A 16,818-nucleotide genomic window follows, 5' to 3' on the forward strand; every position below is an offset into this window, starting at 1 on the left:
TACTTTCAACACTTTACACCCTTTAGAGTTAGACCCTATATATACCCCTTAGGGCTCTCTAAACCCCATCTACTATTGGAATGTGCCCTTTGGACCTTGAGACCCTTTAGAGTTTAAACTATTAGACCCCTTATGACCATTAAGACCCCTTTAGACACTTTACACCCTCTTGACCTGTTAGATTGTTTAGACTCCTTGACCCTTTAGACATTTAAAACTCTTGATACCTTTTAAGACCCTTTGATACCCTTTAGACATTTACATCCTTTAGATCCATTTGGGCCCTTTTTAGACACACCAGACCCTAACTACTTTTGGAACATACCATTTAGACCTTTAGACTCAGTATGACGATTTAAACCCCTAAAGACCATTTAAACATCTAGACCCTTTTGATCTTTAGACTATTTAGACCCCTTTGGACTCCTTTAGACCTTTTAAGACCCTTTCAAAACTTTAGGTCCTTACATCCTTTCGACCTCTTCGACCCTTTTAGACCTTGTAACCCCAAACGAATATTGGGGCATACTATTTAGACCCTTTTAGACCCTTTAAAACCTTAGACCATTTAAGACCCTTTTTAGACATTTTAAGACCCTTTAGACGCCTTTAGACATACATTATTTAGACCCGTTAGACACTAGCTACTTTTGAATCGTACCCTTTAGAACCCTTATGACTCTTTAAACCCCCTATAGACCCTATAAATTGCTTACACCAGTACACCCATTTGACATTTAGACTGTTTAGACCCCTTTAGACCTTTTATGACCCTTTTAACACTTTAAACACTTTAGTTTAGACCCTTACACATTTTCAACTCTCTAAACCCTTTAGACCCCTTTGACCCTATAGACATCTTAGACAGTTTAGGCCTGCACTACTATTGGAATTTATGCATTAGACCTTTACACTCCTAATGACCCTTTAAACTCCTAAAGACCCTTTAGACTCCTGAGACCTTTTATGACCTTTTTAGTCCTTTTATGACCCTTTTAGTCCTTTCTTCTTCTTTTTTAGTCCTTTTAGTAAGAACCTTTCAACATTTCAGACTCCTTTAGACCTCTTACACCCTTTAGACCTCTTACACCCTTTAGACCACTTTTGACCCTAAGTTACTTTACAACCCTCTAGGGCCTAAATGTGTTTAAGGGTGCTTTCACTGGACAAAAACTAATGGAACGTTTTTCATCAATTTGGGACCCGCTCATCCTGCATAGTTTTCATTGCGTGAATACAATCGTGTAATCAGGCCATTCAGCCCAGGGCTTAGAGGAAAATTAGACTTTTCGATGGAAATTTAGAGGGCCTGTAGGGGTACAGGCCCCTAATTTTCTATCGAATCAAACTGACAAACAACTTTATCACCACTGGACCCCAACTACATCCGCCCTCCATCGGGAGACGGGCCTCTGTCCCACTTGGGACTATTCATTTAATTTTGTCATGTGCATTTCTAACCTCCTTCACGGGTCCCTCCATTTTCCTTGCCTCTATTAGGGCCTTTCTCTCTCATTTTCCACATTTAATCATCTTTCAAAGTACTCTTTCCACCTTCTCTTAATTTCCTCTTCTCCATGCAATATCTGACCAGTATCATGTTTTATTGCACACACTCCCCTAAGTCCCGCTTTTGCTTCTGCCTCGATCTTGATATTCTGTGGATGGTTTTCTCACTCTCTGGTGTTTCCAAACTATCACACCATTCTTGTGCTGCTCTCCATCTTGCCTTGCCAACTGTTTTCTTTGCCTTATCACGTATAGTCTTACTAGCGAGGGGCCCGTGCTACGTACGGGCGGGAGGCCATAAGCAAGCAAACAATGCGGAAACAGTGAATGCTAAAGCCTGAAACCAATAAATTCCACATTCCTGTGGCACCTTCAGTCGCACGTCAGACATGGACAGCAGGTTCATGAAAGACTTAGGTAGTAAAAAAAACGGCGAATGGGAAACCATGGAACCAATAAATTCCACATTTCTGTGCCACCTGTAGTCGAACATCAAGCATGGGCAGCAGGTTGGTGAAGGAATTCCACGAAAAACGTACCTGTTTGAATGGTTCTATACTCTGTCAATGGCAAATCTGCATATGGCGATCCACGAATGTCGCGCTTAGAAAGTAGAAACCATCACGACATTTCGTCTTCACTTGAACTCAATATCTCTATTTTCATTCCAAACAGCATAACTCCAATCACAAATTAAATAGCATTGATATAAAAAATAAAGTTTTACCAACATTCGTGACATAAACAAATATTTAAATCTGGATGTGAAGTTGTTCCGTACTGTTGGGTGAATACAATTACGAATTCAAAATCGTAATTACATTCACTCAATTCCAAACGTTATTCCAATCATAAATTGATACTTTAACAAAATACTGTTTTAAATGACGATTGTATTGAGATATTATCAAACCAGCTCATTTTTGTCATCTGTCCACTTCCGGATTCACGGCAGGTTGGTATGGAGTTAATTTCAAAATCAGAATTTTATTGAGGAATTTTTGAAACCTTATATCTACCTTACAACATCCGATGGGACCCTAAAACGTTCCACAGGAGGCTTGGCAGGGCTAGCCCCAAAACTGAGGGAGTAGTTTGGGGACGGACAGACGGACGGACACTCCTGTTTTATAATATAGATACCGCTCTCTCGCTTGGTCTTCTCATGTAGTTTTCCATTTTTTTTGTACGCCATATTCTTCCTTTTGGTCTTATCTTGTACTTCCTCATTCCACCACCATGTCTCCTTTTCCTTGGGTTTTCCTCCCTTCATTCTCTCCACCATCTTTTTAGCCACCATGATTGGGTTTCTTTCACATTCTTCCATATTCCTTCGATTCCTCCATCCATCTATAACTCTCTGCTTTCTCTGGACTTCCTCTGAAGAGGACCAGATTTTTTTTTTCCTGTCAGATACCACTGTTTAATCCTTGCCCTTCTCATACTCGCCATTTGTCTTTTTTTTTTCTCCACCTCATGTCCATTACTAACAGCCTAGTTGGCTCATCCATGCTTCACCTAATATAACTGTGCAAATCATAACCTTCTTCTTGTTGCTCTATCTTACCAATATGTAATCAATCTAGCTACTATGACCTCCACCTTTGTAGGTTAGCAGATTTCCCTCCTTCTTTGTGACCCCTGCATTCACAAGAAATAGCTCAAGGCTCTGGGCAATCTCAAGAATCCTCTCCCCATCTTCATTTCTCCTGCCATAGCCATTTCCTCCATGTTCCAATTTATATCCATCCACTCCTTGTCCCACATGCCCATTTAAGTCTACACCAATTATAACCTTCCAGCTGGTACCCTTTTGACTCGATCTCCTTGTTTGAGCACCCAGTTTGTGGCATATATGCTGAGATAAAAATTCACCAGTCCATTCTCCACCACCAACTTCATTAGCATCAACCTATCACAAATTATCTTCACTTCCACGACTTTCCCTTTCCAGTCTTCCTTCAATACTACTCTAACTCCATTCCTCTTTCTCTGTTATCCGCGCTTTGCCCAAAGTCTAACGGTGCTCATATCGATTGTAGTCACCCACCGTATACATTGATGGATACGTATCTGTGAATATCCACTGGAGGAACCTCTTCTGCAGTAGAAAATTCAATAATTCTCAATAAGATTCGATAAGAAAAAAAATCCAATAAGAAATCCTCTGCTTCGTACGAACATCTAGCGGGGCAGCTATTTTAGAAGTGTGGTCTGATGTTGTCATGTGACCAATCATAGCGCTGCTCAACTTAAAATTGGCGAGAGATGCAAACCTTTCATTGTGATCTAGCGTAGCTTTCTTAGACACTTTGGTTATAAAAAAAAAATAACCACCTTTAGAGGCCATTTTTCCCCGCAAAGCGGGGGTTGGCCTTTTTCGGGAACCGTGGTTGTTGTTGTTTTTTGGTCCCCTTTTTGAAGCAATGTTTTACGGCCGGATGCCCTTCCTGACGCCAACCCTTTTTGCCGCCTTTAACCACAAACAGGGAATTACCAGTGAACTGGTACTCAATTAGCCGACCTCGGAAGGATGACAGGCTGAGTCAACCCCCCTGGCGTTAATTCAGCGATCGACCGGGATTCGAACCCAGGATCCTAGGATCCTAAGCCGGCACCCTAGCCGCTAGCCCAACACCAGGGTGTCAACACTTTGGTTACAAACTGAAAAATAAGCGGCATTCTTTTCGTACCGACCCTCGTGTATAATTATGTTTTTGAGAACCTTCTAAGTCTTTATTTTGTCTTTGGAACATGTGAGCAACAGATTAAAAAAGGTTTCATTGCCCTAATTGATTTGTGTCTAATCTGTTTGCCCCACTTATGTGACCAGGGAAGGTGATGCTTTAGTGTTCTTCAAGACGTTCTCCTTTGAAGGTGAGCTACGCCTCCTCATGATTTGGATTTCAGTCCACATGACCTTTGAGACATCCACTTCACATATTATGTCTATAATTGAGACATCATGCCCCGCACTTGAGACTTTTATGATGCAGACTCGACCCATATTCTACAGTGTATGTTGAACCTGGACTCAGGACTGTACTTGTCACTTTCTTACCTAGATGTGGACTCACCCAGATCTTTCAAATCTCTGGTTAACACAAATAGGCATGGATAAAGGAAATAGCATGAGCAAGAAGAAATAATTTTGTGGTTAAGACTTGGATATGTGAGTGACAATGAGTGGTTTGAAAGATGTTCTTGAGGAGCTGCAGACCCTTTCCCTTCATCATGAGTTCTGTTCATTCATTTCTGTTTGTACTTTTGAATTGTATAAGAAACTAGATGCTATTCAAAGAATACTTACCCTGCGGTCAAATTGGTTTGAGCCAACTCTTCTGTTTTTTAAGGGTTTTTTTATTTGATCCAATATGGCTGCCAGACCACATGAGCGATGACATCATATATTTATATTCTCTAATATAATTATTGCGTAGATCATGCTCAAGAAATTGCAAACTGATCAAACTAAGCGTTGTCCCTGTCGAATTATGACGTCATAATTAAGGTACTGATGACATCATCATTAACATATCTTATTACCCATGGGGAGAACTTGACAATGAGACATGTTTCAATTTCTTTCCATTGAGCGGTTTCGGAGATATGGAGGTGCAACGTTTTTTCAAGATGGCGTCTACACCACGTGACCTATGACGTCATAATTATAAAAGAAAAATTATGCAGGCGCTCCGATGGTAATATTTTGTGTCAATCGGACCAATAGTTGCCGAGAAAATTCTATTTTTAAATGCAGACATGCACGTACGCACATACGCCACATGTACACAACCGATCGCCTAACCCTGCGCTTCACTGCGTGGGCGCAGGGTAAATACAACTTTAGAACACTTTGTTGTCATAAATCATGCTGGAAATCAGTTTTAGCATTCTTTATTAACTCCATGTCATTGATTACAATAGAGAAGTTTGGTAATCCTACTTCAGGATGCAATAAACACTGAAATACTCAACTGCTTACAGCATTAATTAATTACATTTGTAATTACCGTACTCCAAAGATGACAAAGTGAACAAAAGTTTATGATTCCGTTAAATTTAAACCACTCGTTTCCTAGATATTAAAGTTTATTTTAACTCTTTGGTTCCCCCTTCTGGTTTCCCCAGGGGATCACTGCAGAGCTGTTTGTTATATACAGACTTGGCATTTAATATGGAATTTTTTTTTCTTTTCTTGACTTGGGTTTACTTTCTTAACTCAGAATATCAATCTGGTGAGTTTCTTTTACACTTTGGTGATTTATTTGTTTAAAGGACAATGTCACTGATTGTCTGTCGCAGAAAGACGTCAACAACAGGATTATATCACAGGTGGCATGGCAAAATGTACGGACAGGTGCATTTGATGATTGGCTTCACAGTCGGGTATACAAGGGTTGTTGCGTTCTGTATTAGTGGAAAACAACTGCTGCACGTCTCCAAAAGTTATTGCCGCTTCCTCTGGAGATGGTCCGTCAACTCGACAATGCTGTTTGTCATGGAGTGGTGGCTTTACGAAATTACGGCATGAAACAGCGTGCTATTGCTCGGCAGTATGGCATCACTCAAGGTCAGGTGTCAAAGATCCTGAAACGAAATGCTCAGAGGGGTGTCCCTACTCCAATACCGAGGCCAGGACGTCCCCGCAGAACCACAAGGAGGGATGATCGCCAGCTGCACCGGTTAGTCCGCAATGGCCGTACCAAGTCAGCTAATCGGCTTAGGGCTGAGTGGTAGCAACTGACAAATGTGCCTGTATCCAGAAGGCTAGTCAACCAACGACTGGTTCAAGCAGGCTATCGTGCCAGGCGTCCCCTGAGAAAGCCACGCCTGACCAGACAACATCGCCAGCGCCGATTGCAGTGGGCCAGAGAGCACCGTCAATGGCAGCCAGGACACTGGAATCACGTGATCTTCAGTGACGAGTCTAGATTTCTGGTCTATCATCAAGATGGCCGCAGACAAGTGCATGAAGCCTACAACAACGATTGTATAGTGCCAAGATTCCAAGCTGGAGGTGGTGGGGTGACCGTTTGGGCTGCTTTTCATGCAGGGGGAAAAACTGACCTGGTTGTTCTGAATGGAAACCTGAACCAGTTCAAGTACAGGGCCATTCTGGAAGAAACATTGCTTCCATTTGCTCGTGCAGCCTGTCGAGGAAACTTTGTCTTCCAAGATGACAATGCACGGCCTCATCGTGCTCGCATGATCCAACACTTTCTTGCTGACCGTGGTGTAGAGCATATGGAGCGGCCTGCCATGCCCCCGGATATGAATCCGATAGAGAACTTGTGGGCAGAATTAACGCGTCACATCGACCACTTGGACCAGCAGCCGACCTCTGTGCGTGAATTGCAACAGGATATTGTCACTGCATGGCAAGCGATTCCTGTCCAAACCTTGGCAAATCTCGTGAACAGCATGCCTCAACGTGTACGTGCTCTCCTGAATGCTCGTGGGGGTTACACGAAGTACTGAACTGTAATTTTACTGTCCGTAATCCCAGTCGTAATTTAACTTTTGTTTTTGTTAAAAAAAATTTTGGCTAATGTGCAAAATAAAGAGATACTTTTGGAAAACGTACAGAAGTTTAACACAGTACTGTCCGTGAATTGACTTCCATATCAGTTTACATCACTTTCAAGGATCAATTTATTTGTTTCGAAATGTCAAATGTGGTTTTTGTTTCTTTTAAAGGTCACATGAACAAAACCTGGAATAATTTCAACATAATTCCAATGAACTTTTGGTTCTAAGACCTCTTGAAAAGTAAGTTCACCCCCACAAAAAAAATATTCCATATTAAATGCCAAGTCTGTGTATCTCTCATGAATCCTTTGTTTTTAGCTCCGCCATCAAAGGTGGACAGAGTTGATGTTTTCACCCCTGTCTATTTGTCTGGTTTTTTTTGTTTGTAGAGCAGGTTATCTCAAAAAGTTATGGATGAATTCGGACGAAACTTGGCGACAGGTTGGGGGGTGTGACGAGGACGAATTTATTTGGTTTTGGTGAAGATCCGAATCCGGATATAATAATTTTTAAAAGTGATTCTTCACCATTGAGAGATGGGTCCAAAAATGATATACAGTATAGCATGATTCTCCAAAACGTTGTGGACGAGTTATGACAAAACTTGGTGGATGAGTTGGGTAGGTGACAAGAACAAGGTGATTTGATTTTGGATCAGGTCTGGATCCAGATCCGGCCAATCAGTGGATAGAAAACGTAAACGCTTCAGCCTGGCAGAGGTTTGTGCTCTACCGAGTGGCGTTCTAGTTACCTCCGCCACCAAAGGTAGATGGAGGTTATGTTTTCACCCCTGTCTGTCTGTCTGTTTGTACGTTTGTGAACAAAAGATCTCAAGAAGTTGTTGACGGATTCGGCCGAAATTTGGCAGAGATGTAGCATATGTGACAATGACAAAATGATTAGATTTTGGTGAAGATCCGGACTCGGATCCGGCTACGAGAATTTTTAAAGTGATTCTTCACCATTGGGAGATGGGGCCAAAAACGATACATCGCAGGATATCTCAAAAAGTTGTGGACTGATTTGGACGAAACTTGGTGGACCGGTTGGGTGTCTGACAAGGACGATTCGTTTCGATTTTGGTGAAGATCTGAATATGGATTCGGGTATGAGAATTATTTAATTTTTAAGTGATTCTTCACCATTGTGAGATAGGGCCAAAAAGATACATGAGTTGGGTAGGATACACATACATAGCAGGATATCTCAAAAAGTTATGGATGGATTTGGAAGAAACTTGTTGGACAGGTTGTGTGTGTGACATGGAAGAATCGATTCAATTTTGGTGAAGACAATTTTTTAAGTGATTCTTCACCATTGAGTGTTATGGCCAACCAGGCAGAGGTATGCTCTCTACTGAGTGCCCTTCTAGTTTACTTATGGGTTTAGCAGTTTATTTCGTTATGTGATTGGACTTCAGCTGTTACATTCCAAACTCATAGCAAAACGTCCGACTTGTAGCACAGAAAGATGTAGGATTAAAACACAGGACAACAATGCAAACGCTCCAGACAAACAGATTTGTTCCATAGACCATTTAAGAAATTGAAAATTTGTGGTATCACAATGTTAAAAAGGACCTTCACCCTAGTTCCCATGACACAGCAATGCATTGCAGTATTAACACTGTGCGTTACAATGAGACCACGCATCAAATATTATTTAGCTATAGTCGGAGGAGATGAAATCACACCCTGAACTTTCACCGAATGGAACACAAGTATTCAATATAATGAAGAAAATGGTAATTTTCATGCATTTTACAGGTGGTAATTTTGATAAATGTTGAGCATTTTTTTTCGTATACAAGATCGAGGCTCGTGAAAGAGCGAACATTAATCACACAAAAAGTGAAACCGACACATAAAACACAAAAAACAAGGGGAGCGGTAGACAAGATGGGGAGAGAGAGGGAAGGACACAAACACAACATTTGAGAGCAGGGACATCGGGAGAAATGTGGGAGGGCGAGGGCTTTGGGGGAGGTGGGAGAGGTATAAAACATATGAACACTGCAAGGACTTCCAGGAAAGAAGTTGGAATTTCCAAAAAAAGAAGAAAAGTATCTGGGGTGAATTAGCCGGAGTAGAAAAGATCAAGGTTTTGGATGGGGGTAAGAGATGGTGGTGAACAGCTGTTTTCATTTTGACGTTATATTTGTTGCTATGTGATTTTACATTTCAAAGATTCTCTTGATTATTATTACTACGTCATACAATAATTTTGTGAATGTAGTCACAGTGACATATATGTTGGGGTACAGAAAGCACATACTCGGCAACAATCCCCAAACCAACATTGAGCAGCACTTGTATATAAGGGACACACTTGGCATGCCTGGATAAGGGTGGGTATTGTGACTACGTGGTTAGCCCTAGGCACACGAGGTGTTTTGTTTAATGTGGAGAGCATAAAAAGACTGAGAGCTTGAAGCATTCATCCCTGTGGTTGGTAGCGCCTTCTGGCATCCTCTCCCATTGTTACTCTCACGGTCTTGTCTGGAGGCATGAGCACTTTCAACCGAGGAGACCACCCACTAGTTCCTCTGACACTGTTGTTGTCCTGCCCACTGCACTTGAGAGCTGCTATTTATCAGGGTGCTGTCCTTGGGACTGGGCCTCTCCACTCATTTTGTGCAGCTGGACTGACAAACATGACGCGTGTCCTTTTGTTTGGAGCGGTTGTATTCATGTACGTCCTTCAGGATTGCTGAAAGCTTTCAGAAAACATCTGCAAGCTTTTTGCGATCCTGCTCGTATTGGTATTGTATACAATTCATCACTCTTACGATCCACTGTTATGTAGTGGGATCACTATTTTGATTAACGGATTCGGACTAAACTTAGTGGAAAGGTTGGGTGTGTGACAAGGGCAAATTGATTCGATTTTGGTGAAGATCCGGATCCAGATCTGGATAAAAGAATTTTTCAATTTTTAAGTGAATCTTCCTAATTGAGAGGTGGGGTCAAAAACGATATATAGCATGATATTTGAAAAAGTTGGTGACGGATTTGGACGGAACTTTGGTGGGTAGGTTGGGTGTGTGACAAGGACAAATTGATTTGATTATGGTGAAGATCCGGATTCGGATGCTATAATTTTAAAGTGGTGCTTCACAATTGAGAGATAGTGCCAAAAACGATATATGCCACGATATCACAAAAGCTTACCGATGGATTCAGATGAAACTTGGTCGATGAGTTGGGCAGTTGACAAGAAAAATCTGATTGGACTTTATTTCAGGTCCAAATCCAGATCCGGCCTTTCACCATCAGGGCCCCCCAGTCAGCCCTGTTCATCGAGAGACACCGTGTGAAAGTTCAGGCCTACCAGCTCATGTTATCATACGGTTTACCCAGCTCAACATCCATTCAAGGGACGGTGCACTTTATGCTGCAACACCATCCCTGCGAAGCACCAATACGACAGTTCATAATTGTCAAGAAATTAACCCAGACTAAATAGTTGCAATTTATCATGGAGCATTATCATTTAATATACACTACATGGCTAAAAGTGTGTGGACACCCGAACATCACACCCATATGTGCTCGTCAAACATTTCATTCCAAAATCATGGGCATTAATATGAAGTTGGTTTTCGCTTTGCTGCTATAACAGCCTCCACTCTTCTGGGAAGGCTTTCCATTAGATGTTGGAACATTGCTGCAGGGATTTGCTTCCATTCAGCCACAAGACCATTAGTGAGGTCGGGCACTGATGTTGGGTGATTAGGCCTGGCTCGCAGTCGGCGTTCCAATTCATCCCAAAGGCGTTCGATGGGGTTGAAGTCAGGGCTCTGTGCAGGCCAGCCAAGTTCTTCCACACCGATCTCAACAAACAATTTCGGTATGGCCTTCGCTTTGTGCACGGGGGCATTGTCATGCTGGAAACAGGAAAGGGCCTTCCCCAAACTGTTGCCACAAAGTTAGAAGCACACATTCGTCTGGAATATAATTGTATGTTGTAGTGTTAGGATTTCCCTTCACTAGAACTAAAGGGCCTAGCCCGAACCATGAAAAACAGCCCCAGACCATTATTCCTCCTTCACCAAACTTTACAGTTGGCACTATGCATTCTGGCAAGTAGCATTCTCCTGGCATCCGCCAACTCAGATTCGTCCGTCGGACTGCCAGATGTTGAAGCGTGATTCATCACTCCAGAGAACGTGTTTCCACTGCTCCAGAGTCCAATGGCGGCGAGCTTTACACCATTCCAGCCGACGCTTGGCATTGCGCATGGTGATATTAGGCTTGTGTGTGGCTGCTCGGCCATTGAAACCCATTTCATGAAGCTCCCGACAAATAGTTGTGCTGTCGTTGCTTCCAGAGGCAGTTTGGAACTCAGTAGTAAGTCTTGCAACCGAGGACAGACGATTTTTACGCATGACGCGCTTCAGGACTCAGCGGTCCCGTTCTGTGAGCTTGTGTGGCCTACCACTTCGCGGCTGAGCTGTTGTTGCTCCTAGACGTTTCCACTTCGCAATAACTGCACTTACAGTTGACTGGGGCAGCTCTAGCAGGGCAGAAATTTGACGAGCTGACTTGCTGGAAAGGTGGCATCCTATGTCGGTGCCACATTGAAAGTCACTGAGCTCTTCAGTATGGATTCTACTACCAATGTTTGTCTATGGAGATTGCATGGCTGTGTGCTTGATTATATATATACCTGTCAGCAATGGGTGTGGCTGAAACAGCCTAATCCGCAAATTATAAGGGGTGTCCACATACCTTTGACCAAGTACTGTATTATTCCTTATAATTTGTCTTGAAAGAGGAAACCTGAAAAGAAAACCATTGTATAGGCCTTTAAGCCGACTTGGACAAAAGCTGTGCAGTGTCAGGCATTTTGTTCGCTATTAAGCGCAAATGCAGTCAGTCACATGCCGTGCAGCAGAGCACAAATCAAGTACGCTCATGAGCAAGTCAAATCCAGCCAAATGCCATTCAAACAAACATAAGTCACACTTGTTAAGGCGAAAGCACTAAATATATTCATGCAAATGGCGTTCATCTTAGTACATTCAAATTAACAAGACTGCTTATTAAAGGTTCTGTTCGACTTATCACATGTTTTATTTGACAGAACTCTGCTGTATTTAAATATAATGATGATGCCTTTAACAGATCCATGTATGAAGTGATTGAAGCTCACCCTACTTTTTTGTGTGTTTTCAAACTCCCTTTATGCACAGCATTTTCAATCACTGATGCAGTGTTGATTTGAAGATGGGATGAAGAGACATCTACGAGGGCACGACGTTAGATGAGTGGTAGAGAAGAGTCAAGTTGGATGATGCCTACAATGAGTCTCTTTGCCTTGCTCTCATCATCTTCGCTTTTCCACCTCTCTTCTCACCTTCATCAGATACAAAAATGAAAGGGTGGTGGTTGAGAAAGAGAGAGTCTATGGTTCAACTCTGTCTTGTCTGTGGCTAGTATTTCAAAAGCCATGATGTCCACTGCCATTCTGGAAAGTGGGTGGGGGAGGGCGATGCATGCCAAGAGCTTGGAGAGAAAGTCGTGCCTGCTGTGGACTTAAATTATTTGATTTTTGTTAATTATTTGTGAAATTTCATTTACGCTGCAGCCATGAGGTTTGCTGCTGAACGCCTAAGTAAGTTGAATTTGGGAACTACTTCTTTACAAGATGTTGGCAGTTATTTGAATTTGGGCAGAACCCCTACTCCCACCCGCTTTGCCTGTGCTTGTACAGGGCTTAGCCATGTGCCTAGCAAGACCTCATGACCTACTCGTCAGTGTTGTGACCCCTGTAAGCCAGAAAGGCATGGACAGCACTATAAAAATATATGATTTAAGTATTATTTTTTGGACAAATAATGAACCACGAATCAGTATGAGGCGGGAGAAGGAAGACAGGGCAGCAGATCGCATTTCCCCTCTTCTCATTCCAGCCTCCCTCTCTCCCTTTTTAAGGTGCTGTATGTAAAAGATCTGTTTGTTTGCCTCTCGGCAGCAGCTTTTATATCCAAGGGATATCTGGTAATATTAAAACAAACAAGCGCCTTGTGAGCAGGGATTACGAAACAGAAAAAAATAATATTTTTCTGAGCATCAGTCGTGGCAGCTTTTGATACGTCATCACCAAATTCCTGTTACAAAGCAATTTGTGGGTTTCGTTTTGGAAGTTTTAAAACACATACTTTGTCGTCGGCTTCAGCTGATACGTTTGCAGCCAATCTTTTTCCCGGTATGCCGGCCTTTTTCCAAAGTGAAACTACGCAAGCCTCTCTTTTGTTGCATAAGCTAATGAATCCTCCTGCGGGGTTCAGCTTGCCATGACTCTTCATCTTTGCCTCCGAAAGACATCACGGACACCGCCGACGTCACATTTCTATCGTTTTACTCCTGTAAATCACAAATGAACAAGCCATTTTGGAAAAAATCCGCCTTTGGAATTTAAAATGAATTTGTAAAGAAAAAAAAATTGTTTCCTTTTGCAGAAGGTGTACAATTATTATTGTTGGTGGGTTTTGTAAACATGAACTTATGTAAATAAAATAATTTATACGTTATTTATAAGAGAGCGTCTTTGTGATCTCCATAGTGTTTCTCCTCTGCGTTCCTCGTATGGCTTCAAAGAAGCATCATATACCTAATGGTCATATTATCCATTCATCCATGAAGGACTTTTATCATTTTATTTATTAACTTTCGGTACATTTATCATCTTCCTTTCAAACTTCTGGACAACTCGGGTAGTTTTGGGAGCCTCATTCCAAAGTGAATCCGCATGCAAAGGTTCGAACAAAGCAGATCCTCTGTCAATTGCAATAAACGTAATGAGGCATAGCTGCAGGTGTAATGGGTTAAGGTGGAAAATGATGGGCAATGGCATGCTGGGGGTCAAAGTTCAACAGCGCAGAATGGTGATCATTTTGGTGTGAAGGACGATGACATAGCAGCACTCACTCTGTGCAACTCAGCTCTCTCTCTCTCTCTCTCTCTCTCTCTCTCTCTCTCTCTCTCTCTCTCTCTCTCTCTCTTTCTCTCTCTCTCTCTCTCTCTCTCTCTATCTCTATCTCTATCTCTATCTCTCTCTCTCGCTCATCCCACAACGGAAAACTAATCTTAAATGAGGACTCGATCAGAAATTATAATATTTGCCCAAGCAAATGTTGAAAGAGGTATGCTAATCAACGTGCGAAAAGAGGGTGAACTGGTGTTTCCGGTGTGGGCCCTCTTGCTTTAAAGAAGGTACAATCATCCCTTCACCTTTCTCAGAGCATACCTGTGTCAACATTTGGTTGAGAAAATTCATGGCAGATCGCAATCAATCAGGTTTGTGGAGGATGCCTCTGTGCGGTTGAAACGCGAGCACAAAATACGACAAACTTTCAGTTGGAATATACAAACTTCCCAATAAAGATCTTTCCGGTTTCCGGTGTTGGAAGCTTTTCTTCTGCTCCCTTCTGAAGTAAAGCCGATGGAAAAGGTTCATTTTGTGCTATTTGACCACATATTTAGTAATGATTCTCACATTGAATAGGTTTGGAAACCTTGGAAATGTGGTTTTAGATCATAAGTTAAACTGCTCTGCTTAAGCAGTACAGTCCGCTAAAAGGTCACGTGACCCGTTAGAGGTGCGACACCATATCAGAAGGAGCTTGTAAACGGTTCACACCGATCGATAAACATGGAGGTTGAGAAATTCCCCGCTGTGTCGCTGGTTTATGTGACAATGTCATTAAACCTGGAAGAGGAAGTTACAACAAAGAAATGGAGGCTGAATATTGCACGTGTGAAATTGGTGAACGAGTCGATGCAGTTGTCCAAAAAAAAAATTGATTGAACTTGTCAGATGTTGAGGTTGTTGCAGAGATGGAGTCGAAAGGTTTCTCAATGTGATAAGAATGACTATGGTATGATTTGTTCGGTGATCTTCATGAGTAGCGGAAGATGGCGTGAGTCATACCCGTCACGTGACAATATGAACTTATTGATAACTCCAATGTTACCCAAAGTTTTAAATTCCTGTGTGTTGGCACACGTGAACACACCCACATTCTAAAAATGTGAAAGCCGATCAGTCTTTAACCTTACAGCATCAACAAATTCACAGGCATAACTATCAAATAATTGCTAATATATTGTTACGGACCGCGGATAAGATGTTACTGGATTGCCGAGCGGATGGCGCTGCGGCCCGAACCGTTAACAATGACTAGACCCGATTCTGAACGTTGGCCAAATCGTGCCACAGATATTCAATGAGGAAAAGACAAAGATGACGCGGATGTGAAGAAGAAGAAGACAAAGAGGGTTTGAAATATGAATATAATTTATTACTATTTACAGGACCAAATAAACCAAGGAAGAAGGAAAGATAATAAAATAAAGCAGAAAGAGGGACAGACCAGAAGGACACAGTGAAAATTCTAGCTTACCTATTACAGTCTTAATTAACCCAGGGACAGAACAAACAAAGACAGACTCACATGGGGAATTGCAGAGTGGATTGGCTGGAAGGAGGAATGGGAAGGCCCAGGCCACTGCAGGCGTCGAGGTCCCGCTCCCGGAGTCGACTCGCGTTCTTGGCGGGAAAGCCTTGGTGTGCAGCGGCGCGTATTGTTCACCGCGAGCGGATGGGCGCTTCGTGCTGGACTCCGGGCTCTTCAGCTCCACTTTAATGCCACTTAACGCCACACTCAACTCGTCCTCCTCCAACGCCACTCTCTTTCTTCATCAACCCTTCCTCCTTCAGCAACAACTGTCCTTTCAGCCACCAACCACCAACCCCTCTCTCAAAAAAAAGCTTGCTGTCTCTTCTTTCAGCCACCAACAACCAACTACTAACCACCGTCCTGACGCATGCGCACACACTTTATATCGCCCCCAGGTGATCCAGCCGCCGGCCGCTAGGACACGCCCATCGGTGAGCTCGCCTCGGCCCTGATTGGTCACGAGGGCTCACCGATCCCGCCCTTAGAGGGGGCGTTGGCTAGACCACGCCTTGTCCCCGGCGCTGGGCCGACTCCTCCCACCTTTGGCTCCGAGACGACCTCGTGGCTCATGGAGTCTTGGAGCGAAAACAACAACCCACAGCTGCAGCAGAATTCAGTGAACCGCTCAATGCAGTTGGCAATTGAGGAAAGGGGAATGTGCAGGGAATCTACCTTGTCTGAATTCAGTGCAATGGAGTATTAATTGATGGAAGACAAATCCTTAGCCTAATACACAGAATAGGGAAATAACTACCAACAAGGAGGAAATCTATGATTGGCTAACCATGATTGTTTATGACCTAATTACGGGATGCACTTTGACCTTTATACACAACTGGAGGAAGGAGGGCGATATTTTTACAATGTACTATACAATAAAAAAACACCATTCTCATATCCACAACAATATAATCACTCGGATATTATAATAACTCGGGCACAAACTTCTATTTAAACGAGAGCAATGCGACTGTGTCGCCAATATGTATCTGCATAGTCCCACAACGGGTAGATGCCCTCGTTCATTGTCCTAAAAATAAACAAGTTTGATTTAAATCCCTTCAGCTGTTTTCAAGTATCATATTTTCACCAGCCGTGACAGGTTTCACATCGATCGGTGAAGCGGTTTCAGAGAAGGGATTTTCGTTTGATATCGGCTTTCAAGCTAATATGGCTGGCACATCACATGACATATGACCTTTAAAAAAAATGTACACTTTGCATATGTATGGGTAGGGGATAATGTTTGTGAACTTTCGTGTTGATCGGATGAGGTTCGTTTTTCTATCCAAGATGGCTGCAAAACTACGTGA

At 42.6% G+C, this 16,818-nt stretch overlaps 1 protein-coding gene across 11 annotated transcripts in view; it reads left to right on the plus strand.

Moving 5' to 3' along the window:
• The window catches only part of LOC137424696 (uncharacterized), a 161,786-nt gene extending 148,210 nt beyond the window's left edge, over positions 1–13,576 (plus strand). For all 11 annotated transcript variants that reach the window (XM_068112424.2, XM_068112426.2, XM_078775803.1 and 8 more), the window contains 2 exons: positions 4,343–4,386; positions 12,236–13,576. In XM_068112424.2, coding sequence (XP_067968525.1) covers positions 4,343–4,351 — 9 coding nt within the window. In that variant the 3' untranslated portion in view covers positions 4,352–4,386; positions 12,236–13,576. The remainder of the gene's footprint in view (positions 1–4,342; positions 4,387–12,235) is intronic.
• Positions 13,577–16,818: the final 3,242 nt, after the last annotated feature.

Source organism: Myxine glutinosa, chromosome 4 (genome assembly GCF_964187855.1).
Source record: "Myxine glutinosa chromosome 4, kmMyxGlut1.1, whole genome shotgun sequence".
Taxonomy (NCBI): Eukaryota; Metazoa; Chordata; class Myxini; order Myxiniformes; family Myxinidae; genus Myxine; species Myxine glutinosa.